General features: G+C 33.5%; 1 protein-coding gene across 1 annotated transcript; it reads right to left on the bottom strand.

Annotated features, from left to right (window-relative positions):
- Positions 1–1,316: 1,316 nt before the first annotated feature.
- Positions 1,317–19,318, bottom strand: LOC140446216 (pyridoxine/pyridoxamine 5'-phosphate oxidase-like). The gene is made up of 6 exons (XM_072538757.1): positions 19,259–19,318; positions 10,660–10,825; positions 10,504–10,603; positions 6,595–6,669; positions 3,610–3,809; positions 1,317–1,491 (listed from the first exon to the last, which is right to left on the bottom strand). The coding sequence occupies exons 1-6, from the start codon at positions 19,293–19,295 to the stop codon at positions 1,365–1,367; spliced, it is 705 nt and encodes a 234-aa protein (XP_072394858.1). The 5' UTR covers positions 19,296–19,318; the 3' UTR covers positions 1,317–1,364.
- Positions 19,319–24,969: the final 5,651 nt, after the last annotated feature.

Genomic DNA, 24,969 nt, shown 5'->3' with positions numbered 1-24,969 from the left:
TAATTTATAAAAATGAATCTGATGATCTCCTTCCCTCTGTGCAAAAAATCTTTGGGAGATTCCTGAATTTTCCGTAAAAGTAAATGTTTTCAAATTACCTACAAATTTGTAAACAAAACTCAATACTATAAAAGTAAATACTAATTTATATATTACCTGTACAATTATTCCAAATGGCATTCAGATTATTATTGGTATTATTTAAAAAATTATCAGGTTCAGAATTGTTGTTGCGAGATTCTAGATCAGATTCGAATTCTAACTCTTGTCCATCACTGTTAATTTCTAAATTAGTGGAAGAAAATCACGTATCTTGATAATAGCGTCACTTAATTTTTTATTTGCGATTTTACTAATTTTAGAAACTTAAAGAGTAATGGACAAACTAATACAGTGAATCACGCCTGCAAGTCAGTATTATGCCATCTGCCGAAGGAGTCTCAAACTGCTCCGCCAGAATTTTAAAAAATCGGTCATAGTACAGCCATCTGTTGAATAAGTCTCAAACTGCTTCGCCAAAATTTAGCCGTAAACTGTAGGAGTCTAGATGCGCATATATTATAAAAGCATCTGAACTGTGTTTACCAAACGTACACACAGCTTGAAATGAAACATTATCACTTCAAAGTGTTAAAAAGGGAATCATTAAATTCTTATACGATAAAGCCAAAATTACGTATTCTAATGAAAATTCGTTATTAGAGGAGAAACATCTGTTTTATTAAAAAATGATTATCCTTTATGGTTTATAAATACGGTGTTTTCAAGAATCGACCGAATGGAACAGAACAACTTAGAACGGGTCCTACAGGCGATCCTGCGAAAAAAGCCTCGAGTCTAATATTACTTCAATAAGGTAGGTACTTCACTCGCCAAATTTAGATTTGTATAATTCAGGTTTGGCGAATCATTCTAAATTCCTTATCTCCTTAAATTTAATGAGTTTTGAATTTTGAGTGTTTTTATGTAAACTCTACATTTTAAATCCATTCTGTAACTGTACAAAATTGACATTATATCTCTGACTTTGCCATCAAATGTGCCGTCAGCTAATATGACCAGGTCATCATCAAATACTAATCGTGATGTCTACAGTCCATAATTTTGGTTCACTCCCAGCATTCGACTTGCCCAGTAGCCTCTTATCCAACAAGCTTCGTTTTATCCAAAACATATTACCAATAGGGAGTCCATAGGTTGCGTGCTTATCATCAATCTAATTCTCCTTTGCTTTATAGATACAAATTTTGGATTACTTTTCACTAACGCAATAAAAAGTCATTATTCTCTTAACAAAATTAAATTGTAATTTCCAATATTATTAAATGCTTTTTGTATATTTAACATAAAAAAATTAAAACATTTTAAGTTGCAACGCGGTGAAAACTCCAAGAGCCATCACTTGATTTCTCAAATATGATCCTGTCTGCAATTTCACTTCCTATAGAATGGTAGAAATCAAAACATCGTGGGTGTATTTCATATCCAACCCTGCAAAAATAAGTCTGTTGGTATATATTTTTATTTCAAAATTAATGTATGTTTTATAATACCCATATCGCCGACATTATTGAACTAGTCCTGTAATTTCAAAGCTCAAGATTTGTAGATAAGGGAAAGTATGTATTTAAAACCTTTAGTTTTTTTTTTGTAAAATTAAAAAAAATATTTAATTATATTGATAAAGGGTAAGTGTGTAGCTAGTCAACACCCACCGGTGATAGTGGATACGGAGATAAAGGTGAGGCGGAAAGGAAAGCAAGTACGACACCATAAAGTAAAGTGGTGGAAGTTAAAGGATAAGGATTTAGCAGTAGCCCTTCAAAGAAGAGTGCTGGAAGAGCTTAAGAAAAAGATACGGTAAATGACTGGTGGGAAGCCAACAGTAAAATTGTGGTGCGAGTGGGAGAGGAATTGCTAGGAAAAACATCTGGTTAAGGGCCTCCTAAAGACAAAGAAACTTGGTGGTGAAACGATGAACTGCAACGGAAGGTTAAAAAGAGATACAGATGCTAGAAAGAGGTATGACAGGTCTAAAAGAGAGGAAGATAAGGATATATACAAGATAGCAAAAAGGAAAGCAAAGTGCGCTGTAGCTTCTGCTAAAGAAAGATCGTCTGCACAACTGTATGAAGAAATGGAAACACCGGAGAGGATGAAAAGGTTATACAGCACTGCTAAAGCAAGGAACAGTCATCAAAGGACTTGACCCACGAACAGCAGATTAAAAGTGCGGATGGACGAGTGTTAAGAACTGATGTTGAAATAAAGCTAAGATGGTATGAGTACTTCCGAAATTTGCTAAATGAATAACACCAGAGAAGAGACAGAGTATAAGAATGTAATACCGGTGATACCAAGAGATAAAGTTGTCGAGTCGTTAAGTAGGATGAATAGTGGTAAGGCAATAGGACCTGATGGAATACATGTGGAGATTTGGAAGGCCCTAGGAGATATGAAGTAGTTGACATTTTGTGGCAAATGATGAGTAGGATATACGAGGAAGAAAGGATGCCTAATGCATGGAGAGAGTGTGTAATGGTATCATTGTATAAAGAAAAAAGGGACATTCAGGACTATAAGAACTATAGACGGATAAAGCTAATGTCGCACACAATGAAAATTTGTGAGATAACTGTAAAGGGAAGGTAAAGGAGAGAGACATCGATAGGAGAAGAACAGTTTGGATTTATACCAGAGATAAGGACAACGGATGCCTTGTTTTCTTTGAGACAGTTGATAAAAAAATTCAGAACGAAAAAAAGAGTGACATTTGGTATTTATAGATCTTGAGAAGAAGTACGACACAGTTCCTAGACAAGAACTATGGACATGTATGAGAGATAAATGGTTTCCTGAGAAGTACGTAAGGCTCCTAAAGGATATATGGGAGCGTAGATATATGAGGGAGCGTACACCAAAGTAAGGACTGTTGTCAGATTGACCGAAAGATTTTTAGTGACGGTTGGCTTGCATTAAGGCTCTTCACTGAGTCCTTACGTATTTAATATTGTTATGGATATACTCACAGAGAAAGTAAGGGAGAATGCTCCTTGGTCAATGCTCTTTGCTGATGATGTGTTAGTAGAGAATGCAAAGAAATGTTGGAAGAGAAATTAGAGTGTTGGGGAAGGGCTATTGAAGAGGAAGGACTTAAGGTTAGCAGGTCGAAAACAGAGTATATGTGGTTGGGAGGAAGAGGAATGGTTGGGGACATAGAATTGTTTGGAGAAAAACGAGGACGAGTAGGAGAATTCAAATACCTTGGCTCATAAATAACGGAAAATGTGAAACTAGATCGAGAAATTGCCCACGATACAAGCTGGTTGGTTTAACTGGAAGCGAATGAGCGGGATATGTTGTGATCGGGAAATCGGGGTAGAGCTGACAGGAAAGATATACAAGAGTGTGGTAAGACCTGCATTGGTATACGGCTGTGAAGTGTGGTCTGTAAAGAAGATTCAGGAAAGGAAGATGGAGGTAACTGAAATGAAAATGAAGTGGTTATTAATTCATTATTAATTGTTTTGATGTTTGAATGTCTCTAAATATTTTAATTTTCTCTAAACATTTTACGAGACTTGATGTGTATTTATGATAGATACATACTGATATTCAGGCATTTGTAGCTTTAATCCTGATTTAACTTGTTTTAGTAATTCATCGTGTTTTATTTTCAGTTCATTCCAATCCACTTTTTCACCTTGCTTACATATATGAGATCGTATTTGACAAAACAGTGGATCTTTTTCATAATATTTTGCAGTTTCTTCATATGGTAGTTTAATAACACTACCCTGACACCTTATCTGAAATTAGTTAAATAATTGATTAAAAGAATAGCAATAGTAAGAACACGCACTATTAATTCTATATATTATGTTACTGACTTGAAAAAAATCGTTATATCTCAAAAAAAGTTAACATTAAGAAAACCAATCAAGAAAAAACAAAATGATGGATTTCCTTGGTCTCTTTGAGAAATCAACCACAAAACATACCATTACATAAGACAACTACTAAATTTTATTCAAAAAACAAAGATTTTTACCAAGACATCACACTACTATTAAGTTTATCATAAAGGATACGGTCTGTATCTAAACACAATATGGAACTCACTGCTCTTCTTCTTAAAGTGGCTATCCGTTCCGGATGTTGGCGATCATCACGGCTATCTTTACTTTGTTTATTGCAGCGCAGAACAATTCAGTGGTAGTCGTGTTATACCACTTTCGTAAATTTTGAAGCCAGGAAATGCGTCTTCTTCCCGGTCCTCTCTTACCATTTACCTTTCCTTGGAGAATCAGCCGGAAAGGGCGTAACGTTCTTGATTTCTCATTACATGTCCTAGATATTCCAACTTTTTAGTTTTGACGGTCATGAGAATTTCACATTCTTTCCCCATTCTACGCAGGACCTCCACATTAGTAACTCTGTCAACCCAGGATATACGTAAGATGCGCCTATAACACCACATTTCGAAAGCTTCGAGCCGATTCATAGATGCAACAGTCAGTGTCCACGCTTCAATTCCGTAGATCAGAACTGTGAATATGTAGCAGTTCAATAGACGGCATTTTGTTTTTGTTTTGTTTTTGTTTTTTTTGTAACTCACTGCTACAAAATTCAAAACCTTCCTAGAGACACCGAAACTTCTAGTACGGATTTGGTTTATATGATAGATCCTGGGAATACTCTAAAACCATAAATAGTACAGATGTTCGAGGCACCTATTTAGATAAAAAAAATCTAAAAAGAACTGTTGTTTTCTCTAAACCCTCTCTTCACTGACCTTCATCACGTTTGCAGGACCCCAGACAAACGGCCATCAGTCCACCAGTTGTAGAAAATTTTAAAATCCAGTGCATACACACACAAACCGGATATACAACATGATAAAGCAAACAAATTTGCGGAGCACCTCAAATCAATAGAATGTCTGAGAAATCCTGATCGTAATGTATCATTATAAAACAACGACTGCGAAAGCCTGCACTTCTCTGTTTTAACTCCTTTCTTATGTATAAAAACCAACACGGGCCTAGTTGATTGATGGTGGTCCATTGAAGGTCGTTTTTATTTTTCCCAACACAGTTCAAAAAGTATAAAACTAAAAATTGAAGAAAATCTTGTTAGTTATCACTACACTAACATCGTCAATTAATATACTACGCCAAAAAAGTATCGCATCACTTATAAAATTACAAATATTTCTAACAGCATTTGCTAAGGCTAGAATAAATATTAAAAAGAAATTTGTAAATATAGCTTACTGTTTAAGAAAAAAAAAATGTTAATTGCTATTTTGTCTGGTTTTTATATTATCAGTCTTTATTTTACTTTTGTAAAAAGTATACAGATTGCGTTTAATTTAAATTTAATGAGTGATCAAGTGGTTAGAATAATTTCCCTCATTGAAGACGGAAGAAGTCAGAGATATGTGGCAAATTTAGTGGGTGTAAATCAGTCGACAGTATCACGAGCGGTAGTAAGGTACCGAGAGACTGGTCTTTATTAAAGACGAGCTGTAACAGGTCGGCCAAGAGGAACTACGCAAGTGGACAATAGATTTTTAGTCCTTCAGGCTTTGCGTCGAAGACATGTGACTGCAAGACTTCAACATGACTTAGCCGAGACTCGAAATATACATGTGTCTTCAGAAACTGTTAGGCACATCTTAAGACAGTCTGGAATTAGGGCCAGAGTAGCTGCCACTGCCCCGAAACTTACAAGGGAACACCGTATAGCACGTCTAACATTTGTAAGAGAGCACGTAATCTGGAATATCGAGGACAGGGGTAACATACTCTTTACAGATGAGTCAAGATTTTATTTATACACTTCGGATTGAAGAATACCAGTTTATAGACGAGATGGCGAGCGTTATTTTCAATGCAACATAAGACCGACGACAAACTTTGGAGGAGGATCTATTATGCTCTGGAACGGAATATCTCTTAGGGGTCAAACCAAATTGGTACAGCTAGATGAAAGATCCTTAACTGCTGATAGGTACATTAGAGAAATCTTGGAGATGCATGTTGTTCCTTACGCCCCATTTATTGGTAATGACTTTGTTTTAACGCATGACAGTGCACGCCCACACCTCGCAAGAATCGTTACCGAGTACTTTCAAGAGGTAAATTTACAAGTTTTGAATTGGCCAGCGCACAGCTCGGACTTAAATCCAATAGAACATGTTTGGGACCATCTTTACAGAAGGGTGAGATCTGGTAATGTGACGCCAGCTAATCTTCAGGACCTGCAACTGTTGTTAACCGTAGAATGGGATACATCGATCAAGATTATCTAGGAAGATTAATAATTGGAAGTATGCCACAACGTTGTCTAGATGTTATAAGAGCTAGAGGAGGCAATACGTCTTACTAAATTATCATTACTTTTGATTTTTATTTTTTTTATTCAATGCTGTTTGTGCGCTTACTTCTAATTTATGAAATAAATTAATAAAACCTTTATTTTTCGTATATTCTGCATGTTTTAAATTATTTTTAATACAAAATTTGCAGTTTCATAGGTGATGCGATACTTTTTTGGCGGAGTGTATATTAACACCAAGTAAATACCTACCTGTCTGATTACTGTAGATTTCTCATCATTCAAATATCTTAAAAGAAAACAAGCTGCGACATTCGGATTTTCATCCTAAAATAATAAAGTTTTATCAAATTTAACCAAATATTTAATCACGTTTATTTAATCACATATTATACGATGATCCAAAATGAAAATAAAGAAAACTTACTGCACAAGAAAAAGTAAAAATATTCTAAGATAAATACTTTTGAGAAAAATGGACTTTGATAGGTTTAAGTGAAACTGAACCAAGTTAAACAATAAGAAAAAGAGAAACAATTAATACATGTTGAAAAAATGAGAGTGTTTAAAGAGTACTCAAATAATAAGTTGAGATCGTTGAGCCAAGTAATATTCACACAATAGAAAAAAACACCAAAAGTCCAAATTGTGAAAGTACACTGAAAAAATATTGCATATAAAATTTATTCAGAATTGGTAAATACCAGTCGAATTATTGAATTTTGAATGACGTAGCGCGATGCAGAGATATGCATATTTGCAAATTATATAGCGCTTATAGGTGAATCTAAAGAAAGCTGAAGTTTAACTTAAAAATGAAACTCCGAAGCAAAAAATACAATATAAATGTAAAAAAATAAAAAATACAGATAATAAAAATAATGAGAAACGATGAGACGAAAGACCAAATAGAAATACAGATAAAACATCAAAGATTATTACAGACAAATACTTATAAATACCTGGCAATGTTAATAAACAACATAGGGAGCATAGAGAAGGGTATTAAACAGAAGATAAAAACGTAACATTGAAGTAACCGGAATAAAGTATTATTGCAGGAGAATAGGCCGGAGTATATCTCATACGACCCTGTGACAATAATAACTGAGGAAGCAGAAATTACAGAGGAAGATATAAATAAAGCACTAAAGAAATCCAAAAACAATAAAGCACCAGGACCAGGGAACATAAAAATGAAACTGCTGAAATATGGAGGCGCAAGGATAGTATCCTTTATACGAATGTTGTTCAATAAAATCGAAGCAAGAGAGAAGATTCCCGATGAGTGGAATTTATCATACATGTCCTCCATTTTCAAAAAAAGTGACAAAAGGTCACCAAATAACTACAGAGGGATCAGTGGATCAGATGCCTTCAATAGCAAGAATCTTTTCATCAGTTATAAAAGAAAAACTAGAACAACACATGGACCATTATAGCGAAGAACAAGCCGGATTCCGAAAAGCCAGATCATGTTTAGATAATATATTCATTATGAGACAGGTGATTGAAAAGAACAAAGAAAAAAACATTGAAACACATATGACCTTTATCGACTTAGAGAAAGCATACGATAGCGTGCCCAGGAAACAACTATGGGAAGCAATGAGAAGAATGCGCGTTAGAGAGAAATGGGTGAATATAACACAAAGACTGTATAAAGAAACACAAGTGCAAATAAAGTTAGGTAATGAAATAACAAAAACAATCACCGCAACAAAAGGCCTCAAACAGGAATGTGGTCTCTTACCTACACTTTTTAACATATAGATCAGGCTTTGAAAAGATGGTATAGAAAATGCGGAACAATAGGCATACCAGAACAAGAGAATATATTACATTCACTACTTTTCGCAGATGATCAAGTCATTTTTGCACAAGACAGGGAGGATATGGAATATATGATAAGGAAATTAAAGGAAGAATATGAACTTTGGGGACTCAAGATAAATATGTGCAAGACCGAATACTTATGTATTGGACCCGAGGTTGCAGATTTGAACTTAAGTTTAGAAGAAGAGACTATTAAGAGTTGTAAGGCTTTTAAGTATTTAGGGTCAATGATTAGCCGAGATGGTACTTGTATGAAAGATATAGAAATGAAAATAGCACGGGGAAAACAAGCCACAAGAGTCACTTCATGGAGAACACTTCAAGAGAACACTTCATGGAGTGATATGGAACAACACTCTAACCAAAGAAAACAAAAAGAGGATCTTTCAAAGCATAGTGATGAATATTACCCTATATGGAGCGGAAATATGGCCAATGACAACAACAATACGAAATAAAATAAGAACAGTTGAACTGGACTTTATGAGAAGATGTCTACAAATCACAAGAGCGGATAGAATAAGAATGGAGGAAATATGGAACAGAATGGAAGTAAAATGCTCAATTACAAAAAAGTTGGAAAAACAGAGCCCTGCAGTGGTACGGGCATGTACAAAGAATGCCAGAGCATAGGTGACCGAAAAGAATATTAAACTGGGACCCGCCGGGAAGAAGACGGAGAGGAAGACCTGCTACAAGATGGAAAACATACGTCGGAAATGCTATGATAGATAGAGACCTCAGAGAAGGTGACTGGGAGAATAGAGTGCTGTGGAGGACGAAAACGGCGAACTCATAATGGGAAAAGCCGAAGAAGAAGAAGAAGAAGGAATAAAGTATCTCACAAAAATAATAGGTAGGTTCCATGGCATCAGGTAACGCGACAGTTCGTAACTACATAAATCATCATCCAGCCTTCATTTATCACGTCCACTGCTGGACATAGGCCTCCCTTAAACCCCTCCGTTCTTTACGATTTTGTGCTCTTTGTTGCCAATTTTTGGTGATACGCCTGATGTCGTCAGCCCAACGACAACGGTCTTCCTCTACTACATTTGTCTGCTCTTGGCCTCCAATTTGTAATTTTGCTCGTCCATCGTAAATCATGCATTCTCGCTACATGACCTGCCCAGTTCCATTTCAGTTCCGCTATGTGTTCCCAACTACATAAATGGTAACGGACAATGCATAACGCCGTCAATTCCTAACAGTGACAATGGACTACTTAAATCTGACGTCACAATGGCCACGGCTTTTTGGCGTCTTTGTGTATAATAGAATGTGAAAACACAGGTTTGTCTTCACTTCTTCGCTGGTTAACTGGTAAATAGAATTGAATTGAAACGCTGTGGACTGTAATTTCGTTTACTTGTAATAGAATAGGTTTTACACGTCTAGGTATGTGTACACTCTTACTTCTTACTTAATTCTTAAAATGAAATGAATGCGCATAACCAAGCGCGGTGTTGACATGGTTGCCATTTAACAAATATCAAAAAATCCGAATACTTTGTTCACTTGATAATATTGTTTTACTTTTTCATAAAATACACCCCCGTGGATATCTATATTTACATAGTAGTAAACACTTGCAACGAGATATGTGGTAAAATCTTAATTCGACGACTGAATTGACTAAAGATCCAACCGTCAGACGCTGTAACGTTCAATCATTCGGTCGGTATCTCCGTTTGCCGTCTGCCAGGGACGGCAGTGCCTGAAATGGCGCATAATTTCAGTTAAACAAAGTAATAATGAAAGTAATACAGCGTTTGCCGGCAATACGTGTAATGACTAGGCTTTTCACGGAATGACGTGTTACACCTATTGCCTGCGACATATACATTATTGGAGACCCTCGATTTTGGCTTGGTAAGTAAATGCACTGGGGATTGTGGATCTCGCTTGATATTAGCTGGCCAACCATCGGGCCATAAAGGGCCATAAATTCATAATTACAGGAATTTAAAATGAATATAATAGTTCCGTACCTAGAAGCCTAGGAAATTAACAGTACTTAGAAAAATAACAAATAATAGGAATATAATTTTAAATCATCTTACTGACAATAAATAAGGTCATTTGGACGTTCATGAACCCTTAAATATTTGATTTTAAAACTAGAGCTGATAGAACAAAACATTAGATTTTTACTTTTAGATATTTAACACTGGAAATAATTATTAAAGCCTATGTTGGAGTTGAGACATCATTATCTTATAAAAATGAATAAAATCTAATAAAAGAGATTTCTTAAAAAATAGTGTATATAAATGAAAAATATGTAACTAAATTAAACTATAAAAATTGGGCGTAATTAATTACCATATCGTGTCCTTTAAGAGATTTTTCATTAGTTATAAATCTAAAAGAATTATTTACAAAGTCGTGTAAGAGCAGAGATCGGTTTGAAACTTCACCAGATCTAGAACAAAATAGGTTATTTTCTTCAGAACTATTATTTTTATATGTTAAACTTACTTTTTACATGTAGCCAAATTAAAAAAATGGCTAGTTATGCCAAATTTTGCCGCTTCTTGGAACCATTCAGCAACGAGCTCAAAGGGTGAAATATAATCTTTAAGATTTATAAAGGAAAGGCCTGAAGATTCTTCCATGGTTAAAAGTCTTTTTATTGAGAAATACCCTAGAGTAAATAATAATAATAATAATAATAAATTGCCTTTATTTAGTCTGTAAAAATTTACAAACAAGAGATACATGAGGCGAAGTCTAGCTAGAGCTACTCCACTTAACCTCAAGTTTACAAAGTCAGTTTGAAATAAGTAGAACATGAAAAAAAAAATGATTTATAAATTGACATAAATAATAATATAATATTGAAATGGTAGAAATAGTCATGTGGCTACTAGAAAAATAAGATAAAGAAAATAATTTGTGATGTTATGTGATAAATGATATTAATGATAAATAAAAACAAAAAAAAAATTCTAAAAATTCTAACGGTAACAATTACGACAACAATATACTATATAATAATAATAACGTTACTGCGATTGTAGTAAAAATTTCTTATAATGCCGCTTCATGAAATCAAGAGATTTACCTCTTAAATTTTTTGTTAAACTATTAAACACTAAAACAGCATTATAAGTAAACGATCGCTGGAAAATAGCTAGTCTATATCTTGGCAGCATAAGACTATGAGGATATCTCAGATCCAGATTATGAGCGTCTCCACGAAATACTAATTTGTTCCTTAAATAAATAGGATTTGACGAGGAAATAATTCGATATATCAATGAGACGAGGTGATATTTGTATAAATTATCTATTGTTAACCATTGAAGTTCTTTAATTTTGCATGATACACGATCATATTTTCTTATGCCAAAAACAAATCTGCAACAATTATTTTGAATTTTTTGCAACCTCAATTTTGTAACTTGATCATACCCATAGTTTCACAAAGTAACTTACGCAATTAAAAGTTTAAAATGCCTTTACTTGTTGACGCATAACTAAATAGCACTTTTTTACTAGAAGGGTGACATGCTCTTGAAAACGTAGCGTACAGTCATATATGACTCCTAAGTTTCTGCAACTATTAACATTTTTTAGAGGTTCATTTTTTATAATTAGTTTTAAGTTATCCTGAACAGTGGCTTTATAATTTTTTGAACAATATAACAAAGAATTACATTTTTTAGCATTAAGTTTAAGATTATGTCTAGTGGAATAAGTACAAATAGATTCCAAATCCTGATTTATTTTTTGTGACGCTTGATTTACAGAGTTAGGTTCAAAAGAGAAATACAGTTGTGTGTCATCTGCAAAAGAGTGCAATTTCAGATTATTTAAAGATTTATACAGGTCGGAAATATATATTGAAAAAAGAAGAGGACCAAGAACCGAACCTTGAGGCACCCCTGAACTGACAGATGCAAATTCTGATGAACTATTATCGATTATGACCTTTTGATAACGATTTACCAAATAAAATTTAAAAAACTGTAAAGAGGTATCATCAAATCCAAAATATTTCAATTTAGCACACAGAAGAGCGTGATCAATAGTGTCGAAGGCTTTAGAAAAATCAAGCAAGATGACTGAGGTTGCTTTTCCTTCATTAAATGATCGAAGTATATTATCGGTTAAGTCAAGTCAAGTCAAATACACAATGCGTCAATTGAAGTGGACACTGTAGATATATAGATATTGTTCAATTTTTTTTAATTAATAATACTGGGTCCTTCAAATCACCTCCAATGTTTTATCAAATATTAATTAAGATATTTTTTTATATCAACATAAAATAGATAAAATTTTATAAAGTAGCAGTTCCTCATCATTAATCACCTCCTCTAGCCCAACATAAAGAATTACATCTGTACGGTAGGCTCGTTACTTAATTTTTCACAAAATTTTGAGACATTTTAAATCGACACACTCCATAAATTTATCTTCAGAAAACGTGCAGATCAATTCATTTTCTTAATTTATATTCATCATTACGTAGTGCTACAACCCTGGGTGGGTCTTGGCTGACTGTACAACTTTTTTCCAATTTGTTCGGTCTTCCATCAACCTAGGGTCAAATGGAATGTTCATTTTCCAGAGATCTGCTTGGATGTTATCTCTCCATCGCATTCTGGAACGTCCGAGTGGTCTTTTGCCTGTTGGAATTTCCTCCCATACCAGTTTTACAAGTCTCTCGTTATGCAGTCTGTGCACGTGGCCTGCCCATCTTAGTCGCTGTGATTTAATTTCTTGGACAATATCGGCGTCATTGTAGAGTGCTTTTAATTCGATATTGGTTCTGATCTTATACTGGTTTGTGGTGATGTCATGGTGAGGTCCGAAAATTTTTCTAAGTATTTTTCGTTCACAGCGTCTGAGCTTTTCTTCGTTTGCTTTGGTCATGGTCCACGTTTCGCATCCGTATGTTATTACAGGTCTGACGATGGATTTATAGATTTTGATCTTTGAACTTTTTGATTTTATGAGCTTATCCATATCCAGTGCGAGTAGACAGCGGTTTGCAGATTTGATTTTGTCTTTTATTTCTTCAGTAACATCGTTGTCAGCTGTGATTACGAAATCCAGATACTTAAACCGTTGTACTCTTTCGAAATTGAAGGTATTGACCATCACATTTTGTCCTATTCTGTCTCTTCGTGTCGTTCTATTTATACACATATATTTCGTCTTCTCTTCATTAATCTTCAGCCCTACTTTACTTGCTGCTCCTTCCACCTTGTTGAAGATGTCTTTTGTGGATAGGATGGAGTCTCCAACGAGATCTATGTCATCTGCATATTCGAGTAATAGCTTGGGACCTTGAACCGATAGCAATTCTGTTTTTATTTCGTAATTTATATTACCAGTAAAAAACACTCTTGGCCATCTCGGTGTTATCAACAAAATGTAATCCATACAAAATTTTAATTGAACCACCTCCGAATAAAACAGCGGGATCCATGTTTTCTTCTAAATAATAGCCAGGATTTCTCTACATAAGAAAACGTTCCACTGAATGGAGAAGATAAACTCATCAGTAAACAAACAATTGGACAATTCTTTCGAGACCAAGTATTCTGTTGTTTAGCTGCATCGTTAACCTTGAATGTTTAGCTTCTTAAACAAAGTTTATTAGTAGCAGAAAGTGGAAAATTTAGGTAAGACAGTTAACCTGTGAAATAAATTTCTAACATTATTTCGACCCTCTAAAGCAGAAATATACTAAATATACAAACTCGAACCAGGATTATTTACCGAAACATTAGATGTGGTGATAGACAGGGGAACGTTTAGAATAAAGGTAAAACTGGAGAAACTCCAGAAAGAAGACGAACAAATGATAGGAACAATGACACAAGGATTACATAACATGCGTCTAACTACAAACATAATAAATTGTGATGACATACTAGATAAATTGAACGAAGAAAAAGAAAGAGCAAGTGTCACTGTCAATCGAAATAAAACAAGGGAAAAAGAGAAAAGTATTAGGAACTGTACTAACATCTCTTTTTGGAGTGAACGATGAAGTATATAGAGATATAGGGCACTCGATAAAAATCAAAGGGAACTAATAAAAGGAGCATAACATCAGACAAAGTTTGTGTTAGAAACAATAGCATCTATTAACTATTCGGAAATTAGGATAAACAGACACCTTAACAGATTTCAAGATGCACTTACAAAAAGAATATAAGAAATATCCCAAGGACTTATCGCCGTAACAGAGAAAAACAAGATATTAGAGAAAGAATACATTACACTTAAAATACAAACAATTTTTAAGTGCAATTTTTTTAATATCGAGTTAAATACAGATTTGAATGCCTAAAGTATAGTTTTATTAATTTTTAAATGGATCTAATTGATTTCATACAGAGACTGCCATCTACCGGGCTTTGAAAAAAGTTTGATAAATAAAAATATAGAAACCTTCAGTTAAACATGGATCCAAGCGCAGTTGGTTCCGTTAGGTAGGCCTCAGACTGCCCGACCGACCACGACCAACCGTCCGACGGCGAACAACCAACTTTTGTATTTTTATTTTTACTCGTTGAGTGTAGCAACATAACCGCATTTTTGTATTATTTTACGGAGGTTTTTGTGGAAAATTGAATTATGGATAAAATTAGCAGCGATAATTATTCTACTGATAAATTGTTTACCACTTATTTGATGTGGAAACGTCTTCGTAGGTGTAGGACAGTGTGATTGCGTGACATTTTTTTAAAGACACCAACAAGGACAATTCTTTGTGTTATATCCCATTTTATTAAATGATTATTAAATTTCCAAATTATTATCGCATGATCAAGCCAAATTTTATAGGTTAATTACAAATTTTGACAAAATAAATCAGACGAAGTACTAACTAAAATAAAAGGCTAGTGAATCACTGAACTAATACTGAATCTAATGAAATGCAGAAGAAACTTTAAAATCCTGCTAACTCAAAATAGCTAAACCAAACAAGCTAAAGAATCAAAGTTTAAACAGTGTTGTAAAGAAATAAAAAAACGGGTGTGGCAGTCCAGTGGGACTGCCGGTAGAAGTTATACTTTTATACAGGCGTTCGCCGTTAAAAATTTATATATGAGTCAATCTGCACAATCATTACATATGTAATGCTATAGGTAAGAGAGATCAGAAAGAGAAAAAGAATTAGTTATATAGGTTTATTTTTATATATGTATAAAAGGAGTTGAATGCAAAAAAAACATACTCTGCAGTAAAATTCACTGTTTATTTTGTTATTAATATAAAAATTACAATAAATACACTGCAACATAATTCAATATAATAATACAATATAAATTAAAATGTAATATTCATAAGTATTTAAAACTGCCAATATACAAAACTAACTTTACGAAGATAAAAATAAAAAACCAACAACTCGGATTATGTTGTAAATTTTCATTTTATTTTAAAATTTATGTTTTTTGCGTATATTACATATATTTAAAAAGATTAACGTGAGGTTTTTAAATATTTCAAAAATAAAAAAGGAATTCATAATTGGGATTCGAACTCACAACCACCAGCGTATGAACCAAACACGTAAAGGATTTGTCAATTAGACATAACACTAACGGATTTCAAAATTGACAGTTCTCGGCAAAACAGTGATTATTTTGAAATACAAAAGCCTAAAATAATTATAAACGTTTAAGTTTAAATAATACAAAATATATCACATAAATAATAATATTAATACATATTATATATATACAATATCATATATGTGATATATATATAATATTAACCCTGCTGTCCCGTTCGTTTCAACTACACAAATGTACTGTTCGGGTCAATATGACCCAACTATGGCTTACGCCCCTTAATCGAAATAAAATAAGCTAATAGTGCTAAACAAAACTTTACTAACAAAAAATTATCGTTAATTGAACAAAAATGATGTTGTTAATGTAAATTAAACCTTATTGACAAAAACAAAAGGTATTTTTTTCTTTCATTAACCAGAAAAGCCTAATAACAAATATCTACAAAATTTAATTCAGTTTACAACTGGGACAGTAATAAAAAGAATGGGTTTTACAAATATGTTTATGACATAATACAACATAAAATATTAGTCTTATTATCGTTTTTAGAACAAAATTTACAGCGTGATCGTTTAGCAGATGGAGTTGGATTGTTCATAGACGGTTCACACGAACTAGAATTTCCATCTTCTCTACTCACTTCTGCTCGTGTCCTTTTTAGCAGTTCTTGTGAGTCTTTGGTTCTTGGTAAATTTTTCCTGGAAAGGATAAGTGGTTTTACCAGTGTTCTTCCCAATTCCTCAAGACAAATTCGCCGTTTTGTAAGTTTATTGGTGTTCCATTGGGGATTTATTGATGTCCATAAAACGAACGCGTTGTAGGCAGAAATGTCCAGCATATTATAAATAACAATCGATGGCCAGCGATTTGTCATCCTCTTATATGTATATGTACCAACAAGTTGATCTAGAGTATCCACTGCTCCCTTACTGGAATTATAATTTAAAATAATTTGGGGCTGTTTGTCATTTTTGTCACTAATAGCCTTTTCATGATGCAAAGTACTCATAAGAACAACATTTTTATTCTTTTTAGGAATATAGTTAACAACAGTGGTATCTTGCGTGAAGTAAAAATACGAACTATGAACTTCTTTATTCGCAATTTGTGCTGGAAGCTCTGGTTTATTTTTTCTTATAGTCCCCAGCATTGTGTTTTTACTTTTTAGAAGTTGGCCTAAATTGTACGATGTAAAAAAGTTATCGCAAGTAATATTGTGGCCTTTTAAATCATTAGTCAAGTCGCACACCACACGCATTCCCTGATTTCGTTCTGGCGCGGCACCTGCTTATTTTCCTGTATAGATCTGCAATTTCAGAGCATAAGAACTTTTGGTGTCACATAAAGCCCAAATTTTTATGCCATATTTCGCTGGCTTGCTTGGAATTTACTGTTTGAAGGGACAGCGACCTCTAAAGGCTACTAATTGCTCGTCGATAGTAACATTTTCATCGGGGTTAAAAAATTTTGGTAGATTTTCCACCCATTTTCCCCAAATTTCACGTATTGCAGCAAGTTTATCTAATCGTCTCCTATCCTGTCTAGTAGTCTTGTTATCAAAACGTATCACTTGCGAAATTTTTGTAAACACTTCAAGGGACATTGTTGCTCGAAATATACTACGACCAGTTTCTTCATTCCACAAACTTTTAGTTGATTCACCATGGGACTTAAAAACTCCAGCTAACAATAAAAGACCAATGTATGCTTGAAAACCAATTTTATCCAAGTCTTTCCAGTTGGTTTCAAAAACACGCTGGCCTTCCATGTTTGTCATATTAATAATTTGGTTTTCAACTATGTCAGAAAAGAGCACGTCAAATGAATTTTTGATATCGAAAATTCGTGCCCATGCGTACCTTGTAACTCCTGGAGCATTATTTATAACATTGGCCGTAGAAAAACGACCGCGTTGATAAGAAGAATCAAGCGACCACTGAATATTACCATCTTTCGAAGGAACTGTTACAGAAGGTTCTACAGGATGTGGTACGTAGAATGCATCAACAGAATCATCACTACTTTCTTCTTCACTCTCACTACTTGTATGGTTTTCTGTTTCTGATATGTATTCATCACTGTCTGACACGTTCGCGAGCTCGCGCAGCTCATTTTCGGTTAGCGTTCTTCGATGCGACATTATCAACATGCAAAAATAGACTGAAATGTATATGAATGGCATGAATGCGCTTAACATATCATCAGTGTCCTACCACTTGTCTATCACCCCCACTTCCTTCTACATGACGTGCCCTTCTACCTGACATCGTCCAGCTACACTTCAAATTTTTTACAAGTTCTAGCTTGCAGAAACTTGTTTTTATTTATAAACTTACATGACTGACAAACACTGTTAGAAAATATAAAACACTGCCAACTAAACATACGTACACAGGAAATTTTTAACGGTTTAAATACGTGGGTCATATTGACCCGAACGTATAATAGGTAACAATTTAATTTTTATCAAAAAAATCAGGAAGTTGAAGTTTTATCTCATATGCAATTAAAAGACCTCAGATTAGGTAATAAAGTCACGAAATACCAAAACGTTACGCCGCGTAATAATTTGTAAAATAAGAAATAATTTTTTTTTGGGTCAAATAGACCCGAACAGGACAGCAGGGTTAAATATATATACAAAAGGAACATTTTTATTCTCGAGAGAGGAAGAGAGAGAAAATATATCCTCTGTCTCTCTCTTACTCATTATCTTACATATGTAAATGGTAATGGTTTCACAGATTCACTCTCATGCAAATTTCCAACGCCGACCGTGCCTATAGAAGTATAACTTCAAAAACTTACAGAATAACCTATCACTCGAAAGTCAAAAGGTAAAATTCTACTCAGGGATTGAAACTGTAACATATTAGGTGATGTGAACAATGCCGTGGAAAGAAACAAAATAATGGAAAATTATATACGTGATGTATTTCAGGAAATAGGTAGATAGGTACCAACATCAAAACCTTGAACAGGCCATTTCCGTGGATCACACAAGGAAATGACCAGTAGGATATTAAAGTCAAAAGAGTAAAAAGTGAAACCAATATAGGACAACAGGCAAATAGCAATAAAGCAGTTGGACCTAACCAAATTCTGCAACTGCGTAGCTATAGAACCACTTAAACTCCTAATGAGAGCAGCCACCTAACAACATTTTAATGCAATTTAGTGAGACTGGAAATGACGGCTGAATAAATATAGGACAGTATCTATTTAGCAACATCTACAGAACACCTGCATAAAATATAGATATCTATACAAAGCTCGATGACGTGAGTTCATCAGTAAAAAACATTTTAAAAATTAATAAAAGATAATAAACCCTTATACAAAAATTTTTGACTACAGCACTGCTTATTCAGAATTAATAATGTCACACAAATCCAAATTGAAATTGTTCATGATTAATTAAGTAATAAAACTCAATTTTTTCAACAAAATTCTATAAAGAAAATACATTAATTACCTGTTCCTACCAACTGTTCAATTTATATCGATAAACTAAAAATACCTTAGATACATACCTATAAATGAACTAAAAGTTTTATTTCCAAGTAACATACCACATACCACACATACATAACCTGTTTATTTAAAAAATATATTAATCTCTTTTTATCCTCACTTGACAATCAGGTGATTTTTCTTACAAGAGTGTAATTTGGGTTGCATATATACAATATTGTTCTGAAGCTATTTTCTTGTGGCATTTTAAAGTAATTACTATTTAAATAGGAATAAGCCACAATTAAAGATTAAAGTACGTTTATTGACGTTTATAACGATTTCCGAAGTGGAAATTGAAACGTCAATAAACATACTTTAACCTTTAATTGTGGCTTGTTCAAATGATTGATGAAAATGATTAATGGTTCTAGTTCTTAGTATAAAAAAGGATGAAAAAATGACATACAACTTTAATATATGAAAGATGCGTTATTGATTTTTTTTCAATGCACATATGCATTTATATATTTTTTGCGTCTCTGTAAGAAAGGTAGTCCAAATAATACAAAAAGCAGACTATTATCACATTTTATTGGCAACTTGGATATAATACATATAAATAAAATGAACATATTCATAGAATATAATATATTTGAAATATAAATTTCTTAGTGGCTCGAAACAAAAAAAATAATTCTCTTATTACTAGTATGGCTACAAGATATTTTAAACCTTTGCGGTAGTTTTCATTAAATACATGACCTAATTCAACTCATATTAATTTACTAACAATTTTGCCCACCGGTCGCCTGGCCTATCAAACTATAAAAATCGTAAAACACGGATAGTCGTTGGCATCTCCAGCATGCCGTAATTTCGTAATTATAAAGTCTTAAGGTGGGTACACATATGCGAGCCAAACGGTAGGTATACGTACCGTACGCGTACAGATCCTTGAAAAATATTCTACATCGTACTGATCGCATACTTATCTCGATCCATGGAAAGCGACAAACCAACAACGAACACACATGTGCGAAATGATTCATTTTATTTATAATTTGGGTACTGATTTATGTTTCTGTTTTTGCTTGTTTAACAAAAATAAAAATATGTACAATAATCAGTTTACTGTTTTCTCACGTCTCTCTAGGAAGGAACACGTCATTCACACAATGTCGATTTGATGGGACAATAAAAATGGTCGCTGCGTCTAGTAAGCGCCGTCCAAACTGAAAGACGAGCTTCCTTTGAAGTCGTGGAATAAACCGCAACAATTTGGTTCGCGACGAGTAACGATGAAACAGTACGCAAGCGGTTTTTTCTGCCGTACACATTAACGAATATAGCGTTCGCATACCGTATGCATACTGTTTGGCTCGTATATGTGTACCGACCTTTATAACCATAGATTCTTATTGGTATGGAGTATGGACTATGGTACTATGGTATATACTGATCCTTCCTCCCTTGTACATCGCTCTAAAAGCCGGTGTATATGAGGTTAGTAAATAAGAAAGTCAAGTAAGCAAGTAAAGTGATTTGTTGTTTTATAAGACAAGTAACCAAGTGAGTAGTGTTTCCATATAGCAAGTATGTGGGGTAAGTTAAGTTCATTTAACCTTAAAATTTAGAATTGTGTATTATGTGATATCTCGGAATATGTTTATTACAGAGTCAAATGTATTAATACGCCAACTTTTGAAAATATTAGAAGAAGTTACTAAAAAGAAAAGACTATGGGTAAGAAACTGGATAGCAAGAAGAAATGTATGTGGAAGCTCTGCATTACTTCTAAAAGAACTGTATTTTGAAGATCCTGCTGAATACAGGTCGTGTGTAAGAATGTCTTCAGAAAGCTTTGAAATACATATTGCTTAGTTTAGTAGGTCCTGAAATTCAGAAGATAGATACCTTTATGAAAGATTCGATACCACCTCGCATTAAACTAGAGTTAACATTATCATATCTGGCCACTGGTAATAGCTACAGGAGTCTGCAACATTTGTTTCGTATTTCAAAGTCTGCTATATCAAGACTAATTCCCGAAGTTTGTGATGCAATCTATAATAAACTAGGAGAATATATAAAGGTAATGACTAAAGCTCGGATTATAGGCAAAATGCCTTTTTTACCTATTTTGCCTATTATAATTGTTTTTTGCACTTTTTGCCTTTTTTCGTAAATTCCGATTATTTGTGCCTTTTTTAAAATTTCATGGTACTACCCATGATATTATTCTATTACTAAACCATTCTATAATAAAATTTTGGGTCAATAATAAAATATCAATGGTTTGTTTATATAACAGATTTCTAGGAAAATGTACCTGATCGAGACTTGGGGATTAACTATTTGGAAATCCCTAAGCATTATTAGTTTATTATCAGTTGTACAGTCGGTTACTGTATCAGAGTTTAGTCACAAATTGCTATATCCTAGTTTAGTTTTGTTGCTTATACCGAAAAGCAAAGAACACGTTTTAAAACGTTTTAGACATTTGTGTGAAAAGATGACATGTAAATTAAGGCTATGGATCGCACCTTATTCGGAACTTTCTCTAGAAGGAGATGGAGCATTTTGTAAACCATGCGGCAAATCGGTAAGTTTTATTTTTTCTCTTTTTTTATCGTCCCACAACATAACTAAATTCTAAAGCGGTTTTAGAATTCTAATTATTTTTTTTAAATTCTCAGATTTCAAGTAGAAAAAAGTACTTTATTGACCAGCATTGTGGAACCCCACTTCATAAACGTAATTTGGAAAAATTAAATTCCTCTAAGTTAGCCCAAATATCTCTGCGGGATAGTTTAAGCAGTTCAAAAAAAAAAGGAGGAAGACGCATTTAAATTTGATTTGTGCCAGATGATGATTGCATCCAACATTCCTCTATATAAAGTTAATAACCCTAGTTTTAAATGCTTTTTCGAAAAATATCTTAATAAATCCTTACCGGACGAGAGTACATTGAGAAAACATACTGTGGAAAAATGTTATGTGGAATGTATTTCAAAAATTAAGCTGGAGTTAGAGGGCATTTTTTTGTATATTATCGGGGATGAAACGACAGATGTATGCGGCAGGTATATAGCTAATTTAATGATTGGAATTTTGAACGAAAACTTTGCGAGAAAACCTTATTTAGTTGCCGTTAAAGAATTGGAAAAAACAACCAATTTAACAATAAGTCGATTTATACAAGATAGTTTAACAAACCTCTTTTTACCCAACGCTATACCAGTAAATAAAATAGTTTTAATGCTTTCAGATGCTGCGGCATATATGTTAAAAGCTGCTGTTAATTTAAAGATTTTTTATCCTAATTTAAATCATTGCACTTGTGTAGCCCACGGGGTAAATAGAATTGCTGAAGAAATAAGAAATCTGTTTCCGTTGGTAAATAATTTTATAAATTTTATGAAAAAATTTCCGCTCTGAAATATGCTCCAATTACATATGTCGATGTCGAACGTTCGTTTTCAATGTACAAATTAATTTTAAGTGATCGAAGACATAGTTTTAAGACCGAAAATATTGAAAAACATTTAGTTGTTTCTATGATAAAATTTTAAGTGGTTACAATGTTTAATTATTAATTTACAGTTATTTAGTTACTTGTGTATTTATACTAATGTTATGATTATGATGTGTAAATATACCACCTGCCTTAAATCCGAGCTTTAGTAATGACAAACGTTTATTTTCAAAAATACATACAGTAGGTTAGTTCATTATTTTACAGTAAGTTTAATGTATTTGTTTTAAACAGAATTATTTTCATGGGATTCATAATATTCATCTGTGATTGAATATACTGCTTGGGAGAGAATACCGAAGTATCCTTTTTGTGACTGTGATTCCGGTATAATTGCCGGTGTATCAGGAACAGGTTTATCATATGTGACTTTAGTTGATGTTTGAGATGCATGATCTGACATTAAAGGTGAACTTAGTGGTATTTGGATGGAGTTTCGTTGTATAGATCATTGATTGGCACTGTCTATCTGTTGGTATAATGAGGAACTAGAATAGGATGCAGATGAACGACTAGAAATGTTTCGCAGATCTTTGAGTCTTGCCTGAGGTAATATGCGTTGCATCACATCTTGGGCAATGATGCATTGCTCTTCGGAAAGCTTTTTTAGCTGCATAGCGACATGTCTTCCAAAGACGTCACACGCATCTTCTATGTTTACGGTTAATTGTCTTATTTAGATTCTTGAGTTCTAGAATTGTAGCTTTAACTTTTAGTCGTACGAAACTTTCAGTTTCGTACGACTTTTCTTATTATTTGGAACAGAAAGGGGACTTCTTCGAGTTTCTTTATTGTTACATACTGAAATACTGGCAACTGGCTGAGCCGACTCAGAGAATAGAACATGAGTTTCACTGACGATGTTTTCATCACCATTATTCATATCTTCCATTTCATTAGTAGAGATTATTGTTGTTGAGTGCTATAACAAAATTATCCTTTGGTAGAACATTAAAACGTTAGCAATGCATAACAATTACAAATAACTTTAATAATAAATATCTAATGAGACTACAGTACTTTTTTGTTTTAGGTGCCATCTTCACATGAAGAGTGGAGAAATATAGAAAAAGGTTTTTGTGATAGGTGGAATTTTCCCAAATGTTATGGAGCTATTGATGGGAAACATGTACTTATCCGTGCTCCACCTAAGTGTGGAAGTACATTCTTCAATTATAAGAAGTCAAACAGCATAATTCTTATGGCATTAGTGGATCACAACTATTGTTTCACATATATTGATGTTGGTGCAAATGGGTCAGTATCTGATGGAGGGGTATTCCGAAATAGTTCTCTATTAAATGCATCAGTAAACAATTTACTTCCAGAGGAAGGTATGATTGTAGGAGATGATGCTTTTCCCTTAAAGCCTTTTCTAATGAAACCGTATGCACAAAAAAATTTAACATATTATGAAAAAATTTTTAATTATAGACTATCGAAAACGCGTTTGGGATATTAGTTAGCTGATTTCGAATATTTGAGAAACCGATGGCTTGTCCTGTAACTACTGTTGATAAGATAATTCGTACGGCATGTACTCTACATAGTTGGTTAAGATCTACTTCTACACGGACGTATGGTTCAGTAGATAATGAAGATGTCAATACAGGTGAAATATTACCAGGAATCTGGAGATCAGAAATTTCTGGACTGAATAGCGTTGGCCATTTTAGTACAAATCATTCCTCAAGCTAAATCCATCAGAGATGAGTTCAAAAGATATTTTACAAACGAGGGTCAGGTATCATAGCAGCATATGATGGTACACTAATACAAAGTTTGTGTGTTGTGTAATTTCTTGTTTACTTACTTTTTTGAACAACAGATAAAAATTTATAAATAAAATGTATTGTAAAACCTTCTGAAACCTTCTAAATGTTTTATTGTTGTGAAAAAAGGTTACCTACGAAGAAAGTTAATCATTAAAAAATTTTAGACAATGTGACAAATACATTTTTCTAAATTACGCCCGTAGATTAAAGTGGGCCATTGACTAAACTTTATTAGCTAATGCTCATGTCTATCTTTTGCGCAATGTGAAATAATCATGAAAATGGATGATTGATAACTAACGACAAACACTGTAGTAGGTATATTAGCAATAGTACTTCAGACATAATTCTAACATTTTTGCTTTCTCCTAAAGATATTTAAAAATCTATTGTACTTACCATATTGCTTTCAGTATTTCTTTTCAGTTGCCCGGTTTTCATTATTTCATGCATACTAGTAAAACAGTTCAGATTTAAT

Source organism: Diabrotica undecimpunctata, chromosome 7 (genome assembly GCF_040954645.1).
Source record: "Diabrotica undecimpunctata isolate CICGRU chromosome 7, icDiaUnde3, whole genome shotgun sequence".
Classification (NCBI taxonomy): domain Eukaryota; kingdom Metazoa; phylum Arthropoda; class Insecta; order Coleoptera; family Chrysomelidae; genus Diabrotica; species Diabrotica undecimpunctata.
The sequence above is the reverse complement of the archived record's forward strand: the minus strand, read 5'-3'. Positions and strand labels throughout refer to the sequence as shown.